At 45.6% G+C, this 17,296-nt stretch overlaps 1 protein-coding gene across 1 annotated transcript in view; it reads left to right on the top strand.

Annotated features, from left to right (window-relative positions):
• The window catches only part of mfsd14ba (major facilitator superfamily domain containing 14Ba), a 55,786-nt gene extending 38,685 nt beyond the window's left edge, over positions 1–17,101 (top strand). The window contains exons 11-12 of the mRNA XM_063889920.1: positions 6,209–6,372; positions 14,232–17,101. Of these exons, the coding sequence (XP_063745990.1) occupies positions 6,209–6,372; positions 14,232–14,504 (437 nt within the window). The 3' untranslated portion in view covers positions 14,505–17,101. The remainder of the gene's footprint in view (positions 1–6,208; positions 6,373–14,231) is intronic.
• Positions 17,102–17,296: the final 195 nt, after the last annotated feature.

The following is a 17,296-nucleotide window of genomic DNA, read 5'->3' as shown; positions in this document are numbered from 1 at the left end:
TTTATTTATTTTTGGCCCGAAGTACTCTGCCAAAAACAAGTCTGTCCACACACTGCTGAACTTTCTATCCGGTGCTGCAAAGTTGGCCATTTGGCTGACGCGCAGGAACCGGGTCCAGGGTGGAACCGGTGCCAGTTCTGGAGGGACTGGTGAAAGCCAGACTGAGGGTGGAATACACCTATCATCATGTGATGGACAATGTGCAGACCTTCAGTCAGACTTGGGCTGTTGGTGGGGGATAATGCTCTGTGGTGGGGATGGAGAGCTGATTGTTCATTTGTGATTGCTGCGGTTGACTGTTTGTTTTCAGGAATGTTTTTATGTTATGCTTTTTGTGTTCACTCCGCTCAAGGGATGAGGCGAGAGTGATTGATCTGTTCTTACTCCACGCAATAGTTCAATAAAGGGACTTTGAAAACCAAAAACCTCTCCTCTCCTCTCCTCTCCTTTCCGTTTCCGGTGTGAGTGTGAGTGTGAGCGAGCGGTGGTGGGGTGAGTGGCGCGGAGTTTTGAATTGGTTTCTGTCCTTTTTTCGGGTTTTCCCTGGTTTCTCCGTCTGTTCTATGTGCATGGTCAGGTAAGCTTTATTAATATTTTTACTGTGTTGGCCGAGCGATCAGTGGTTGTGTCAGGTAGTTTTCGGGAGGAATGGCGTCCCCCGAGACGCCGCCTCCGTCTATCCGGCAGGGAGTAAGGATAGTCCCGCCGGATAGTAGCGTTACTGTGGAGGAAGTTCTGTTGGCTGTCGGTGAGCAGGTAGGTCATGATAACTTATCGTTTGCGTCTAGAATGAACAAAGCAGTGGTTGTGTTCCTGAACGAGGAGCCCCGTGTGTATCAGCTGGTAGAGAGCGGAGTGTTTATCAGGGACTTATTCGTGCAGGTCTCCCCGCTGTCAGTTCCCTCCTCGCGGATCACCGTGTCCGGTGTTCCGCCGTTCATACCGAACGAGTTGTTAGAGAGCGAGCTCCGTAGGTTTGGCAAGTTTGCCAGTGGATTTAAAACGGTGAGTTTGGGATGTAAGGATCCCAAACTGAAGCACGTACTGTCCCTGAGGCGGCAGGTGTTCATGTTCTTGGACTCGCCGACACAAACACTGGACGTGTCGTTCAGAGTGAAGCACGGTGACGGGTTGTATATGGTGTACGCCAGCTCGGGACAGTTCAAGTGTTTTGAGTGTGGAGATGTGGGACACAAACGCTTTACGTGTCCGCATAGACAGCAGGGGGCGGCTCACTCCGCTGACGCGGCGGGCGGCTCCGCTGAGTCCGCGGTCGGGTCCGCGGCTGGCGGCTCCGGAGTTGGGTCCGCGGCCGGCGGGTCCGGTGCTGGGTCCGCGGCCGGCGGGTCCGGTGCTGGGTCCGCTGCTGGCGGGTCCGGTGCTGGCGCCGCGGATGCGGATCCCGGTGCGGAGGGTGTGGAAGCCGGTGCCACTGGTTCACTTTCTGAGGAGGATCACTTGGATAGGGAGGAACAGAGTCGGCCTGACAAGCAACAGGCTTCTGTGACTGCAGAGAACCTGAGCAGTTCACAGTCTGCAGGCACTGAAGCAGCTTCCACAAGTTTTGTAGGCACAGATCCCACTGTAAACACCAATGAAGAACAGGGTATGTTAAATAGTCAGGCATCCTGTGAAGGAGAGGACATGGAGTATGACTCTGAGTCAGATACAGTATCCATAGGTGAAACTTCGATCAGGAACACAGATCTCTATTCTTTAGAGGAAATAAATCAATTTCTGGATGTAACATTTAAAAAGTCTGTTAGATTAAATGACTACTTCGGTGATACTGAAAAGTTTATCAGATCTGTTGGCGTTCTGCAAAGACTGGTCGGTTTTGACCTCTTGGATGAGAAGAAACGTTTTCGCCTCAAAAAGCATATCACAACTTTGAGGAAAGCAAAAAAAGGCAAAACTGCTAAAAAGATTAAAAAGTAAAATGATCATGTATCACACGGTGGTTTTCTCTTTTCAATTGTTTTCTGTTTTGTTCATCTTATCCGTTTCTTTTTCTCTGACCTCTATGGGGAGCCTCAAGATAGGATCTTTGAACATCAATGGTGGGAGAGACAGACAAAAAAGGGCATTAATTTCTGAAGTCGCTACTCAAAAAAGGGTTGATGTGTTGTTTTTGCAAGAGACACATACTAATCCAGCAGACGAGACAGATTGGGGTTTATGGTGGGATGGTTCGTGCACCTTTAGCCATGGCACCAACCTTAGTGCAGGGGTAGCTGTTCTGCTTAGGAAAAATGTCGATGTAACTGTACTATCATCTACTGAAGTGGTGAAGGGCAGGCTGTTGATTGTAAGGGCAGAAATAGAGGGCTCTGTGGTCTGCTTTGTAAACATATATGCTCCAAATCAAGGCACAGATAGAGTGGTTTTTTTCACCCTGCTAAAAAACGAGGTAAGAAAGTACCATCAGGATCAATTTATCATTGGTGGGGATTTCAACTGCACGCTAGACTTCACTGTAGACAGGACAAGTGAAGAACCTCACCCACAGTCATCTCAGAGCCTTCACAGCATCATCACACACCTGGATCTGTTAGACACATGGAGGGTCAAACATCCACTAACCAGACAATACACATGGGTGAGGGTCGGCAATGGCAGGGTGAGTGCAGCTAGACTGGATAGGATTTACATCTCCAAAAGTCTCAGCTCCAGATTAGTCCACAGCAATATAAGTCCAGTTGGTTTCACTGATCACCACTTTGTCAGTATAGATTTGATCCTTTCACCAGGCGAAAGGGTTAAGTCCTACTGGTCTTTTAACAACAGACTTCTGCAGGACCGTACTTTCTGTCAAAGTTTTGAGCGTTTTTGGCAGCAGTGGAAAACCAGGAAAGCGGATTTTGTTTCTTTGAAGCTGTGGTGGGAAGTTGGGAAGGCCCAAATTCGCGTTTTTTGCCAGCAGTATACCTCCCACTCGACTGCTAATATAAAGGCAGCAGTTCAGGAGCTTGAAATAAGTATTAGGAACATTGAAGAGGGGTTACATAGACATTCGGATCCCACCACGGGTCATCTGCTGCAGGAGAAGAGATTGGAGTTGAGCTTATTCCTGCAGGAGAGAGTAAAGGGAGCTCTTGTTAGGTCTCGTTTCCTCCAGCTAAAGGACATGGATGGCCCAAGCTCTTTCTTTTTTAATCTGGAGAGATCGGTGGCACAGAGGAAACAGATGACCTGCCTTAAGCTTCCTGGAGGCAGAGTGACCACCAGTCCGGGGGAGATGAGGACCCATGCAGTGAGTTTCTACGCTGACCTCTTTGGGGCAGAACAGTGCGGCATGGAGTGCCGCGAGGAGCTCCTGGAGGGGCTTCCTCAGCTCATCCCGGGTGAGAAAGCTGCTCTGGACTCTGAGCTGACCCTGGAGGAGTTGACAGTCGCTGTTAATCAGATGGCATCAGGACGGGCACCGGGAATTGATGGTCTCTCCACTGACTTTTACCAGCGGTTCTGGAATACTCTTGGACCTGATTTGCACAGTGTTTTATTGGAGTGTTTTAGAACAGGATCTCTTCCTGTCTCCTGTCAGCGAGCTGTGCTTTCCCTGCTTCCCAAGAAAGGAGACCTGGCCTTACTTAAAAACTGGAGGCCGGTTGCTCTCCTCTGCACGGACTATAAGGTGCTTTCCAGAGCCTTATCGAACAGACTCAAGGACATCCTGGGAATACTTGTACAGACAGACCAAAGCTATTGTGTTCCTGACAGGAAAATTATGGACAACATTTTCCTAATTCGTGATGTTATTGATGTGTGCAGATCCCAGAATGTGAATTTTGGTATTGTTGCTTTGGACCAGGAGAAAGCCTTTGATAGGGTGGATCACTGTTATTTATTTTCTGCACTCAGGGCTTTTGGCATTGGTGATGGTTTTCTGGCCTGGATTGGTTTATTGTATAATGGTGCTCAATGTATGGTGAAAATGGGGGCAGGGCTGAGTCGGCCAATCCCTGTGCAGCGAGGGATAAGACAGGGTTGTCCTCTCTCCGGTCAACTATATACCCTAGCTATTGAGCCCTTGCTGTGCATGTTGAGAGGTCGGCTCAGTGGTCTCTCACTGCCTGGGTCCTCTGATCTTGATCGTCCACTTACCGTTTCTGCTTACGCAGATGATGTTAATATTTTTGTCTCCAGCCAGGGGGATATTAAATGTTTGCAGGATACCCTGTCCCTGTACGAAAAGGCCTCATCTGCTCGGGTGAACTGGGCAAAGAGTGAGGCTTTGTTGGTGGGACAGTGGAGAGATCAGACAGTGCCCAGTCTGCCTGGAGGTCTTGAGTGGGGGAAGGAGGGCCTGAAGGTGTTGGGAGTATTTTTGGGCACTGAGGGGTTTCAGAACAAGAACTGGGAGGGAGTTAAGGAGAAAGTGTGCGCTCGGTTGTCTAAATGGAAATGGTTGCTACCCCAGTTGTCATATAGGGGAAGAGTTTTGGTTGCAAATAACTTGGTCGCCTCGACTCTTTGGCATAGACTTATTGCTCTGACACCACCGAGAGGCCTGATGGAGGACATTCAGCGAGTCATCCTGGACTTCTTCTGGTCTGGCCGGCACTGGATCCGAGCAGCAGCCCTCTACCTGCCTGTGGCTGAAGGGGGGCAGGGACTCATCAATATCCAGGCAAAAATAGCCTCTTTTAGACTCCAGACTGCACAAAGACTGCTGTACAATTGTGGCCCAAGCTGGTTTGATACAGCTCGTTTGCTGCTGAAGAGAGCCGGGCGATTGGGCTACGACAAACAGCTTTTCCTTTTAAAATCTGAGGATGTGGACTTAACTGGACTGACACCTTTTTATAGTTCGGTATTACAGGCATGGCAGATTTTTAAGGCCACACGTACCAAAAATGAGACTCCGGGCATGTGGCTGTTTGAGGAACCTTTGTTTTTTAATACTCTTATACAGACTCAAACACTGCAGTCTGCCAGCCTGCGAGCCTATTTTAGAGAGGCTGGCTGCACCAAACTGGGCCATCTGATGAAGATGACGGCAACATCGGTGGATATCTTGAGACAGAGAAGCAACATCACCTCCATCAGGGTCATCAACAGAGTGGTGGAGGAAGTCTGTGCTGCCCTGCCACAACCCCTGAGGGTTTTTGCACAAGACCACAATGTGTGTGACCAGTGGACCGAAGGGGAGGAGTATAGTTTCCCCTCTCTGTCTGTCACCCCAGTTGTGGGGGAGTGGCAGGAGGGAGGTGGTCAGCTGCTGTCGCTCACAACCCCGCACCTGGAGAAGTTACAGGACGCAGGGAAGAAGGCAATATATCAGATCTGCTGCAAGGTTCTGAGCCTGCGCTCTTTGGCAGGGATGAAGGAGTCGAGGTGGACTGGTTTTTTTGGTCCAGATGTTTCCCCGAAGGGCAGCTGGCGGTCTCTGTACAAGCTGCCCGTTGAAAAACGGACAGCAGACCTCCAGTGGAGGATTGTACATGGAGCAATAGCTACGAACAGATACAGAGCGCACCTGGATCCAGAGTTGGGGGAGGAGTGCATCTTCTGTTCTCAGAACGAGACCCTTGAACACTTATTTATTCAGTGTCCTCGTTTGTCTGCTCTGTTTGAGCTGTTAGAAAGGTGGTTTCGGGGTCTAGGGGAGATTTTTGCTTTTGATTTGTTTATTTTTGGCCCGAAGTACTGTGCAAAAAAGAAGGATGTACACTCATTGGTGAACTTTGTATCTGGCGTTGCTAAGTTGGCCATCTGGCTGACTCGCAGGAACCAGGCCCAGAGTGTTGGCAGTGTGGAGCCAGTGCTGGTCCTGAAGGGTCTGCTGAAGGCCAGACTGAGGGTGGAACATGCGTATTATCGGATGATGGACAATGTGCATGGTTTCGGTCATGTATGGGCTGTTGGGGGGGTTTTGTGCTCTGTGGGGGGGGACGGAGAGCTGAATGTAAGTTTCTGATTGGAGAAACACGTTCTGTGTCTGGTTGACAGGTTTGCTTGTATTTTATTTTTTTGTTTTTGTGTGGTTTTTGTTGCTCTTGAATGAAGATGTGATGGTGAGCTGTTGTCTCTTTTGCTATGGTGCAATAAAGGGACTTTAAAAACCAAACCTCTCCTCTCCTCTCCTCTCCTCTCCTCTCCTCTCCTCTCCTCTCCTCTCCTCTCCTCTCCTCTCCTCTCCTCTCTTATATAGGAGTATATTAAAGTCTTTCCTGTGTCAGCATCTTCCTGGCTGTGTCCCCTGCAGGTGTGGTCCAGGGGATGATCACAGGAATCCGGGGTCTGTGTAACGGTCTGGGGCCCGCTCTTTACGGATTCATCTTCTTCCTCTTCAACGTCGAGCTCAACACCATCGACCCCATCGAGGGAGAATTCAACGTGGACCCTCTGCCTGTGCAGGGTCCCACTGAGGTACAGCCACATGCACACCTCCACACCTGAGGCTCCCTGACATCTGTGAACACTTCTAAATGCAGCACACATGTGGATCTACCTTTCCTTCCGAGATAAAGTCAAAGCATCAAATCTCTATGACTTCTAACTAACTATATCCAGACTAAGTCAATGCTTTAACTCCAATAAAAGGTCACGAGTGTTAACATGCTTATATTTACATTTTACAAGAGTTGACATAGTAGAAGGAAGTACGGGGCTTACTTGCAAAACTCGATGGTTTATTTCTCAAGGAAGAAAAAGACCGAACCTATGATGCTTACTCGAGCTTTGACCGGATTGTGAGAGACCGTAAAGTATCCATGGCGGACTATATCATTGATTTTGAGTGACGATACTTTCGGATGCGCAAGTAACAGATGCAGTATTAGCCTTTAAACTGCTGGACACTGCATGCTTGGATATAAAAGGCTCCAGTTAGCTCTGACAGCATGTAACAATCTGACTTTTGCGTCGATGAAGTCAGCGCTGAAGAGGATGTTTGGAGATAAAGACTTAATATCTCCAACAATGGGAATTAACCAGGAAACGATATATATAACGGAGCCGAGAGGACAGCGACAGAGAGGCAAGTCATGGCCCCAAAATGATCAACAAAAGTCGCCACTGCCTGGCACAAACCCGCTGGACAGGTACGGTCGCAGATCAAAGTGTGCTGTGTGTCAAAGCACATTCCACTGGGCTAAGGACTGTCCACACAGAGGTGAGCAAGTGAAACTGAGTGAAGACAGAAAAATAACGATGTCGAGGAGTGTAACATCACTCTGTATGCAAAAGAGTCACACACTAAAGCAGAAATCTTCATGACCGAGTGTTTTGGCACAGCTATAATAGACACTGCATGCACACATACTGTGTGTGGTGAGGAGTGGCTGAATAGCTACATCACTGAACTAAACCAGAAAGAGATCAAGGATTTGAGGAAGACAGAAACACTCAGTCTTAGACCCTTTAAGTTTGGAGATGGAAAAGTGGTCTACTCCACCAGGAAACTGAAAATACCTGCAAAAATTGGACAGAAGTAGTACCAGCTAGCATTCCACTGCTTTTGAGCAAAACTTCCATGAAAAGAGCAGGGACCGTGCTGAATATGGAAAATGACAAAGCAGTGATGTTTAACAAACCTGTACAACTTGACTTCACAAGCTCAGGACATTACTGTGTGAACATTTTGGACAATGAAAGGAAAAACATTCAGTGTGATGACCAGGTCTTGGCAACTGCTGTGGATGTCACTCAAAAGAAGAAACAAAATGAGCATGAAGAAAGCGAGTGTCAAGATGAAATATTGACAATCTCAGAAGAAATGAATTCAGCAGAAAAACACAAAGTCCTGATGAAGCTTCATAAACAATTTGGTCATGCTTCTGGTGACAGACTGCAGAGGCTGCTAAACAGCTCAGGTAACAAAGATACCGAATGTAACATCATCCCACAGAAGATTGTTAATGAATGTGATATACAGTGGGGCAAAAAAGTATTTAGTCAGCCACCAATTGTGCAAGTTCTCCCATTTAAAAAGATGAGAGAGGCCTGTAATTTTTATCATAGGTATACCTCAACTATGAGAGACAGAATGAGAAAAAAAAAATCCAGGAAATCACATTGTAGGATTTTTAAAGAATTTATTGGTAAATTCCTCGGTAAAATAAGTATTTGGTCACCTACAAACAAGCAAGATTTCTGGCTCTCACAGACCTGTAACTTCTTCTTTAAGAGGCTCCTCTGTCCTCCACTCGTTACCTGTATTAATGGCAACTTTTTGAACTCGTTATCAGTATAAAAGACACCTGTCCACCACCTCAAACAGTCATACTCCAAACTCCACTATGGCCAAGACCAAAGAGCTGTCAAAGGAGACCAGACACAAAATTGTAGACCTGCACCAGGCTGGGAAAACTGAATCTGCAATAGGTAAGCAGCTTGGTGTGAAGAAATCAACTGTGGGAGCAATTATTAGAAAATGGAAGACATACAAGACCACTGCTAATCTCCCTCGATCTGGGGCTCCACGCAAGATCTCACCCCGTGGGGTCAAAATGATCACAAGAACGGTGAGCAAGAATCCCAGAACCACACGGGGGGACCTAGTGAATGACCTGCAGAGAGCTGGGACCAAAGTAACAGAGGCTACCATCAGTAACACACTACGCCGCCAGGGACTTAAATCCTGCAGTTCCAGACGTGTCCCCCTGCTTAAGCCAGTACATGTCCAGGCCCGTCTGAAGTTTGCTAGAGGGCATTTGGATGATCCAGAAGAGGGTTGGGAGAATGTCATATGGTCAGATGAAACCAAAATAGAACTTTTTGGTAAAAACTCAACTCGTCGTGTTTGGAGGAGAAAGAATGCAGAGTTGCATCCAAAGAACACCATACCTACTGTGAAGCATGGGGGTGGAAACATCATGCTTTGGGGCTGTTTTTCTGCAAAGGGACCAGGATGACTGATCCGTGTAAAGGAAAGAATGAATGGGGCCATGTATCGTGAGATTTTGAGTGAAAACCTCCTTCCATCAGCAAGGGCACTGAAGATGAAGCGTGGCTGGGTCTTTCAGCATGACAATGATCCCAAACACACCACCAGGGCAACGAAGGAGTGGCTTCCTAAGAAGCATTTCAAGGTCCTGGAGTGGCGTAGCCAGTCTCCAGATCTCAACCCCATAGAAAATCTTTGGAGGGAGTTGAAAGTCTGTTGCCCAGCGACAGCCCCAACACATCACTGCTTTAGAGGAGATCTGCATGGAGGAATGGGCCAAAATACCAGCAACAGTGTGTGAAAACCTTGTGAAGACTTACAGAAAACGTTTGACCTCTGTCATTGCCAACAAAGGGTATATAACAAAGTATTGAGATGAACTTTTGTAGGTGACCAAATACTTATTTTCCTCAATAATTTGAAAATAAATTCTTTAAAAATCCTACAATGTGATTTCCTCGATTTTTTTTCTCATTTTGTCTCTCATAGTTGAGGTATACCTATGATAAAAATTACAGGCCTCTCTCATCTTTTTAAATGGGAGAACTTGCACAATTGGTGGCTGACTAAATACTTTTTTGCCCCACTGTATGTCAGAGATACACTAAGACTAAACCAAAGCCTGCTGTTGGCTTACCACTGGCATCTCGGTACAATGAGACCGTGTCTGTAGATCTTCATGAACTAGAACCAGGTGTGTGGTATCTTCATATTATTGACCAGTTCACACGGTTTAGTGCAGGCAGTATTCTGAACACAAAGACATCATCAGAAATAGTGAAGCACTTTGTCCATGACTGGATAAGTGTACATGGTCCACCCCAGAAACTGTTCAGTGATAATGGGCGAGAGTTTAACAATGATGAAGTGAGAGATATGGCAGAAAACTAGAAATAAAGAAATAAAGGCAACAGCTGCATATAGCTCGTGGAGCAATGGGCTTCTGGAGAGACACAACCAAACACTTACTGAGATCCTGAAAGTGAAAACAAGTAACGGTTGTGACTGGAACACTGTACTGGATTGGGCTCTCATGGCAAAGAACACCATGCAAAATGTCCATGGCTACAGCCCACATCAGTTGGTGTTTGGACAGAGTCCTAACCTGCCCTCTGTGCTAACCGATAAATCCCCAGCTTTAGAGGGAACAACAAAAAGCGAATGGGTGGCAAAACACATCTTTGCTTTACATGCATCAAGGAAGGCATTTACAGAAGCAGAATGTTCAGAAGGATACAGAGAGCACTACGGAAACAACTACGTCCCACAGATGAGAAATATGAAATGGGCGACAGAGTGTGCTATAAGCGAATGGATTGTCCAGAGTGGAAAGGACCAGGAGTGGTCATCGGTCAGGATGCTGCAGTGGTGTTTCTCAGACATGGAGGGACCTGCATTAGGGTACATCATCTCAGACTGAGAAAAGTGAATACATAAAACGAGGATCAAGATGTCCCGAAGGATGATACAGGAAATAACACAGACATTGAGCAAGGACAGGAGATTGCTGACAATAACATAAAGGACACATAAAGGAAGAAACTGAAGAAATGAAGCAGAGCAACACACAAATGACAATACAGAGACACACAGTGGTACAGGGCAGGAAACTGATGTCAGTCTAAAAACAGGACAAGTTGTGAAATACAGAAAAAGGGACACAGGTATTTTGCACATGGCTAAAGTCTTAGGACGGGCAGGCAAAGCTACAGGTAAATACAAAAACTGGTACAATCTACTTCACATTGAGCCCACCACTGATGAAGGCACTATAGAGTCAACTAACATGTCAAACGTAGATAATCATCAGATAAAAACTACTGTTACTGAGACTAATGGCACAAATGTGTGTGAGGATGTATTTGTAACAAAAGATGTATCATTTGACTCAGCAAAACAAGAGGAGATACACTCAAAGATACACTCGCTGGATTATTGCCAAAAGCACGGCTTGTGGCTAGAGGTTTTGAGGAGTTCAAAGTTTCAGAGCTGCAAAAGGATTCACCCACATGTGCTTCAGAGTCACTTCGGCTACTTTTGGCAGTGATTTGTCAGAGATAGTGGACACTTCATGACATAAAATCGGCATTTCTACAGGGAATGGAACTATCACGTGACATTTACATCAAGCCTCCTCCCGAGGCTGACTGTGAAGGAACAATATGGAAGCTCAAAAAGTGTCTCTATAGTCTGGCAGATGCTACTATACTGGTACAACAGAGTCAAGGAAATAATGCTTGGAGCAAAGAAGTTGATCCAGCTGTTTTCTATTGGCTAGATCAAGACTGTACTGTAACTGGGGTACTTGCCTGCCATGTGAATGACTTTATATGGGGTGGCACTCAAAGTTTCTCAAGAACAGTAATACCCCACCTCAGATCAGTGTTCAAAGTGGGACGTGAGGAACATAACAACTTCTGTTATGTGAGAATAGACTTTGTGACTGTTGACAGAAAAGTGCAAGTACAGCAGGAAAACTACATTCAGCATATCCAGCCCAAACAAATGGATCCTGCACGAGCTGTGGAACAAGACTCACCTCTCTATGAGGAGGAAAAGGATCAACTCAGGTCTAAGATAGGCCAAATACTCTGGGTTGCAAGACAGAGCAGACCGGATGTCATGTTTGATGTTAGCAACTTGGCGTCAAGCATAAAAAATGCGACTGTGCAGACTGTTCACGAAGCAAACAGAACAATGTGCAAACTTAAGTCCAAGAAAGTAGCTCCGAATTTCCAATACTTGGGCAGTGACAGTGCTCTGAGGTTGACTCTATTCAGCGATGCTTCCTTTGGAAATCTTTCAGATGGAGGTACTCAGGGAGGACACCTAATTCTTCTCATGGGAGAAAATGGAAAGTTCTCCCCCCTTTCTTGGCAGTCGAAGAGAGTCAAGAGAATCTTACGGAGCACACTTGCTGGTGAAACATTGGCAATGTCTGATAGAATTGATAATGCTATCTTTCTGGCTACACCCCTCTCTGAGCTAACAACTGGTGATGCTGAACATACTACACCAACAACCTGTGTTACAGACAACCATTCACTGTTTGATGCACTCAAGTCCACAAAGTCAGTAACTGAGAAAAGGCTTCATCTGGAAGTAAGCAGCGTCAAAGAACTTATTCAAACAAAAAAGGTAGAGCGAGTCCTATGGTACAACACAAAAGAACAACTTGCGGACTGCCTTACTAAAAAGGGGGCATCAGCTCTCCAGTTACTCAAGGCACTTGGTGAAGGACAATGGAAACTTGCTTAAGACCAAAGATATACATTCGTGTCACATTAAAAAAGCGGACTCAAATAATAGAGGCCTGTTTAAACATGCAATGTTTTTGTTTTGTTGTATTGATGTTCAATGTTTTCTGTTTGAGTCTCAAGTCTCAATGTTTGAACTGGTCCTAATGGCTTCATCGGTCTGTGACCTTCAGCACTCACTGGATCGGTTCGCAGCTAAGTTTGAAGCGGCTGGGATGAGGATCAGCACCTCCAAATCTGAGGCCATGGTTCTCAGCAGGAAACCAATGGACTGTCCACTCCAGGTAGGGAATGAAGCCTTACCCCAAGTGAAGGAGTTCAAGTATCTCAGGGTCTTGTTCTCGAGTGAGGGAACAATGGAGCATGAGATGGGCCGAAGAATCGGAGCAGCGGGAGCGGTACTGCAGTCGTTTTACCACACCGTTGTGACGAAAAGAGAGCTGAGCCAGAAGGCAAAGCTCTCTGTCTACCGGGCCATCTTCGTTCCTACCCTCACCTATGGTCATGAAGGATGGGTCATGACCGAAAGAACGAGATCGTGGATACAAGCGGCCGAAATGGGATTTCCCCGCAGGGTGGCTGGTATCTCCCTTAGGAATAAGGTGAGAAGTTCAGTCATCCGAGGGGACTCGGAGTAGAACCGCTGCTCCTTCGCGTTGAAAGGAGCCAGTTGAGGTGGTTCGGGCACCTAGTGAGGATGCCACCTGGGCGCCTCCCTAGGGAGGTGTTCCAGGCACGTCCAGCTGGGAAGAGACCGAGGGGTAGACCTAGGACCAGGTGGAGGGATTATATCTCTTTGCTGGCCTGGGAGCGCCTTGGAATCCCCCAGTCAGAGCTGGCTGATGTGGCCAGGGAAAGAGAAGTTTGGGGCTCTCTGCTGGAGCTGTTACCTCCGCGACCCTGATGGATAAGCGGGAGAAGATGGATGGATGGTCTCTTAATTTTAACCGGAGCTGTATCTCTTTTTCACCCATCAAAGGTTTAACACGGGCACACTGACAAGAGGTGCTGAACAATGTTTACAATCTCTTTACGTCAAATCTTAGAGAGTAATGATTTATGCATTGGTTAGCGAATGGCACTTTAATTGGCACCATTTCACAATAAAATCCTACTGCTGCCTTCATGTTATTGTGAATGACTTGCAGGCAGTGTGTAAGTATTAATGTTCAGCTTACTGCAGCACATTAACGGAGCAGACAATAAACTCAGATTGACTGTGAACAGAGCCTTTCTCCTCCTTTATCACCTCACATCAAACTGCATGCAATAATAACAACACATAGAAAGGGATTGGAACAAAAATCTTGACATCGGCAGGCGACTGTGGCTGTGAGGGAGTGTGGTCGTCTTTCCACCGGCAGGTTGCTGGTTTGGATCCCAGCCCCTGCAGTCTACATGTGGATGTGTCCTTGGGCAAGATACTGAATCTCCCGATGGCCAACGGTGTGTGTGTGAGTGTTAGCTTCCCTATAACTAGTGGTACTGCTCTGCATGAATGAGAATGGGTGAATGGTTTATAGTATGTGAAGCTTTGAGGGGTCGGGGAGATGATAAAGAGATATATAAGTACAGAACATTAGCCTTAGGGAGACAAGTTAGTAACATTGTGTAGCATCTCCCGAAGGATTGGCTTTCTGAAAACAACAGGTATCCAGAATCAGTGTGATATGCTTATGTCTGAGTTAAAATCCTAGCAGAACAGATTTGGATGAACTGGAGGCAGGAGAGAGATTGTTTTACTGATTCAGGGAGGGGGAAACTACAGAGATCTGATTTGCTGGAGAGAAGCGTGGAGAACAGTTTCAAGATTTTAGAGGGTTAGATACATACAATATAGATATTTACAGGCAATGGTGTTATTCATATTAACCACTGATCATCTGAAAGTGCTGACTCGTGGTTTAGATAGTGACTCATCTGGTGGAGTAGTTGGGGAAACTTCCTGAAGGTTCTCACTTCTGTAACGTTCATATTATTAGGTTTCATGATGAAGACCTTTATCATATAAACAGATGAGATCTCAAATTGTTCTCTCTCTCTCTCTCTCTCTCTCTCTCTCCCCCTCCCTCCCTCCCTCCCAGCGAGGCCTCATCCCCGGCCCCCCCTTCCTGCTGGGGGCATGTTCCGTGGTGGTGGCCTTCCTCGTGGCTCTGTTCATCCCTGAGAAACCATCCTGCTCCTCCTCGTCCTCCCACATGTCCCTCAGCGAGAAGCCCCACCCGGACAGCAAAGAGTCCATGTCCTCGCTGGCTGGAGTCCACATCAACACCCCCCTCCCCGGCAGCGACGAGGAGGCCCCTCCCACGGCCAGTGATGAGGACTTTGAGCCGCTGCTGCAGGACAGTGTTGTTTGATAGCCATTTTGTTACAAAGAAAAACCAGTGACACGTTTATTTGCTGCAGGGCGGGACTAAGTGTACTTTTATTGTCAGAAGATGGAGAGCGACAGCAAAAAGCTCCGGTAGTATTGTTTTGTTGCCTGTGGGCGGTACCGACTACTTCAGCTGCCGCGATTGGAGTCAGTATCCTACTGATAATGACCAATAGAGGTGTCTCTTTCACAAGGAAGCGGGAGCAATGATCTGCAATTAAATGAGGTCATAGGATCCAACAGATGGGACGGAGAGGATTATTGGACCGTCAGATGGATGGTGGGGTCAGAAGGGCAGCATAGTTTGAAGGGAAACCATCGTTGGATTGACAGGAGGAGGGACCAACTCTGTTTCTATAGAACGGTGTGGCCAGTTTGGATACGCCCACATAAAATCACCTGAAAGGAAAGAGAAGTATTTTTTAAGTATTTTTAATGGAAAGATTATTGTTCATCTTTAAGCTTGAAGTAGGTGATTGTTTTTGTGATAACCAAGAAAAGGTGTTTTTACCTTCAGCTGTATCATTTCAAAGCTGAATTTTGATGCTGTGATTATTTCTTATTGGTTATTGTACAGATGAAACATGTCTGCAACATATTTACAGAAGCCAAAACATCAGTTCATCTACACATCAATATACCTGCTGAAGAGGTTTCTGTTATGTGTTTTTCCTTTTGGCAGAACTAAGGGGATTTATATTCTTTTCAAGTGTACAGTATCTTACCTGCTATGAGCTATCGTTAGCTAACAAAGTATGAATGTGACGAGCTTAGACACGAGTCCTCCATCTGGAATCAAACTTATATCCATCTGAATACTTACCATCATGGCCAAAGTCGCTCCTTTAATTTCTCTAACTGACTTTCAACACCCCCGGGCCCTGTCTGTCACTCTACCTCAGATCAGCCGGTTGGAAATCAAACTCATCCTGGCTCTGCTCATCCTCTATCACTCTGGTTTTATTTGTATAAAAGTCACTTTATGAAAGCTGCTGGCTGCTGGCAGTGGAAAAAAACCTCAGAGCAGCGACACTGGGAACCACAGAGTTTATGTTTCCAGGATGACCTCATCGTTATTTCTATTTCAGTTCAAAGCTGTTCTACAACCCAAATAGTTCAATGTACTAAGATAGAATCTCAGTCAATGAAATAGTTTCATATAGTCTCAGGATTCTTTGGATATCACCAGTGTTACTGAACAGTTACAGTTGGACAACAGCACTGGAATACTCTTTTAAATATTTCACCCTCTGAACCCAAAGTGTGTTTATGCTCCTGTCACACTTGTTGACTTGTTGATCCTGCACTTTTGAACAGCACAATGATAGCTAGAAGCAGGAAAAAATTGTGTTATGTTATTATGCTTATGCTACATATTACTCAGCTTTTAATGGTGTCATGCTGCAATATAGTGCCTTTCCAGAATGTAAGTTTAGAAATGCTACTAGCTAGCAGCATGACACCATCAATTTGCTCCATTTCTTCTGGCTCCGGTGGCCCAGGCTCGGTGTGCCTTGGATTCCGAGTTTTCCTGAGTGCTTGGACCCCAGGACCCCCAGGAATTTGGTTGGATCTAACTTTTAGTTGAACTGGTAGATCAGCTGCTCAGTTTAGTCCTGAGGGTGTGCTAACACATGGAGTCAGCTGGACAGTTGTTTTCCTCTCACGGCAGAGATATTCCTGTGAATAAACTTATACTTGAAGCATCAGACAGAGATTTATCGAACTGACTCATAGTTACTTGCTTTATGAACCTAAAATGTAAATGTACATGGGAATGATATAATGGGTGAAGTGTAGGGTAGGCTTGTTTATTGTGATTGATATGAAGGTCGCCCCTCTTTCTTCAGATGGGTTTTGGGCTCAATGGCACACTGCGGGTTGGTGGTTCAACTCCCCCCGTTTAGTTCAGACCATTATGTTCAGATTAGACTATGAAACTTACAAATAGTATTTTTTTTATTCGCACCTGAGTATGTTTACCTGCGCATCGCTGGTCATATTTAAGACATGACCATTAAACAAAAAGATCAAATACAAACTTGTTATTATAACTTTGCAACTCAGCTACTTTTTTTAAATACAGTTTAAAGGTGCTAGATCAGATCAACACATTTGCTATTTGTCTTGTGCAAACTTAGATCTGCTTTTTAACTATTTCTCCAATCTAATGTCAGCATGGTGTGGCGTGTCATTTCATTACCATAATGACAAACAGTTTTTGTTGCCCTTTTCATTTAAGATTTATGCTTTTCCACAACTTTATGTTTCTAAAAAACCAGGGTGAGTGGTAAACCGGGTTTCTGTAGTAGTGAATCTGAAACCCAGATCATAAGTACGATGTTAATGTGCATGTGGCATCTCACATGTGATTTTTAACATTAAACATCTGCACCCACTCACCTGGTCCAGCAACAGTGAACCTGACTCAGTGTACATATTAAACATGGATTGGATGTTTGTTCATGTGAAGAAATTAAATGTACATGAGATTCACTGTAAATTCAGTCTGTCTGTTGTCTTGTCTGGAAATGTACCAGCTAGTTGTTGGTTACTGGAAAATAAAACAGAACAACACTTGATGGGTGTCCCTTTTTTTTAAATTCCAGATGGAATTTGCTATTTCAACTGTGGAAAATATCAACTCACTTAAAAAAAGAATGTGTTGTGTAGGACATGAGGACGTCACTGAGGAAAATTACGATTCCTGGTGCATTTATGTACTTGTATGTATATCTGATAAACTCAGTAAGATTAATTTAATATTCTAAAAAA

Source organism: Eleginops maclovinus, chromosome 8 (assembly GCF_036324505.1).
Source record: "Eleginops maclovinus isolate JMC-PN-2008 ecotype Puerto Natales chromosome 8, JC_Emac_rtc_rv5, whole genome shotgun sequence".
NCBI lineage: Eukaryota > Metazoa > Chordata > Actinopteri > Perciformes > Eleginopidae > Eleginops > Eleginops maclovinus.
Note: the sequence above shows the minus strand (reverse complement) of the source record. Positions and strands in the feature narration are given on the sequence as shown.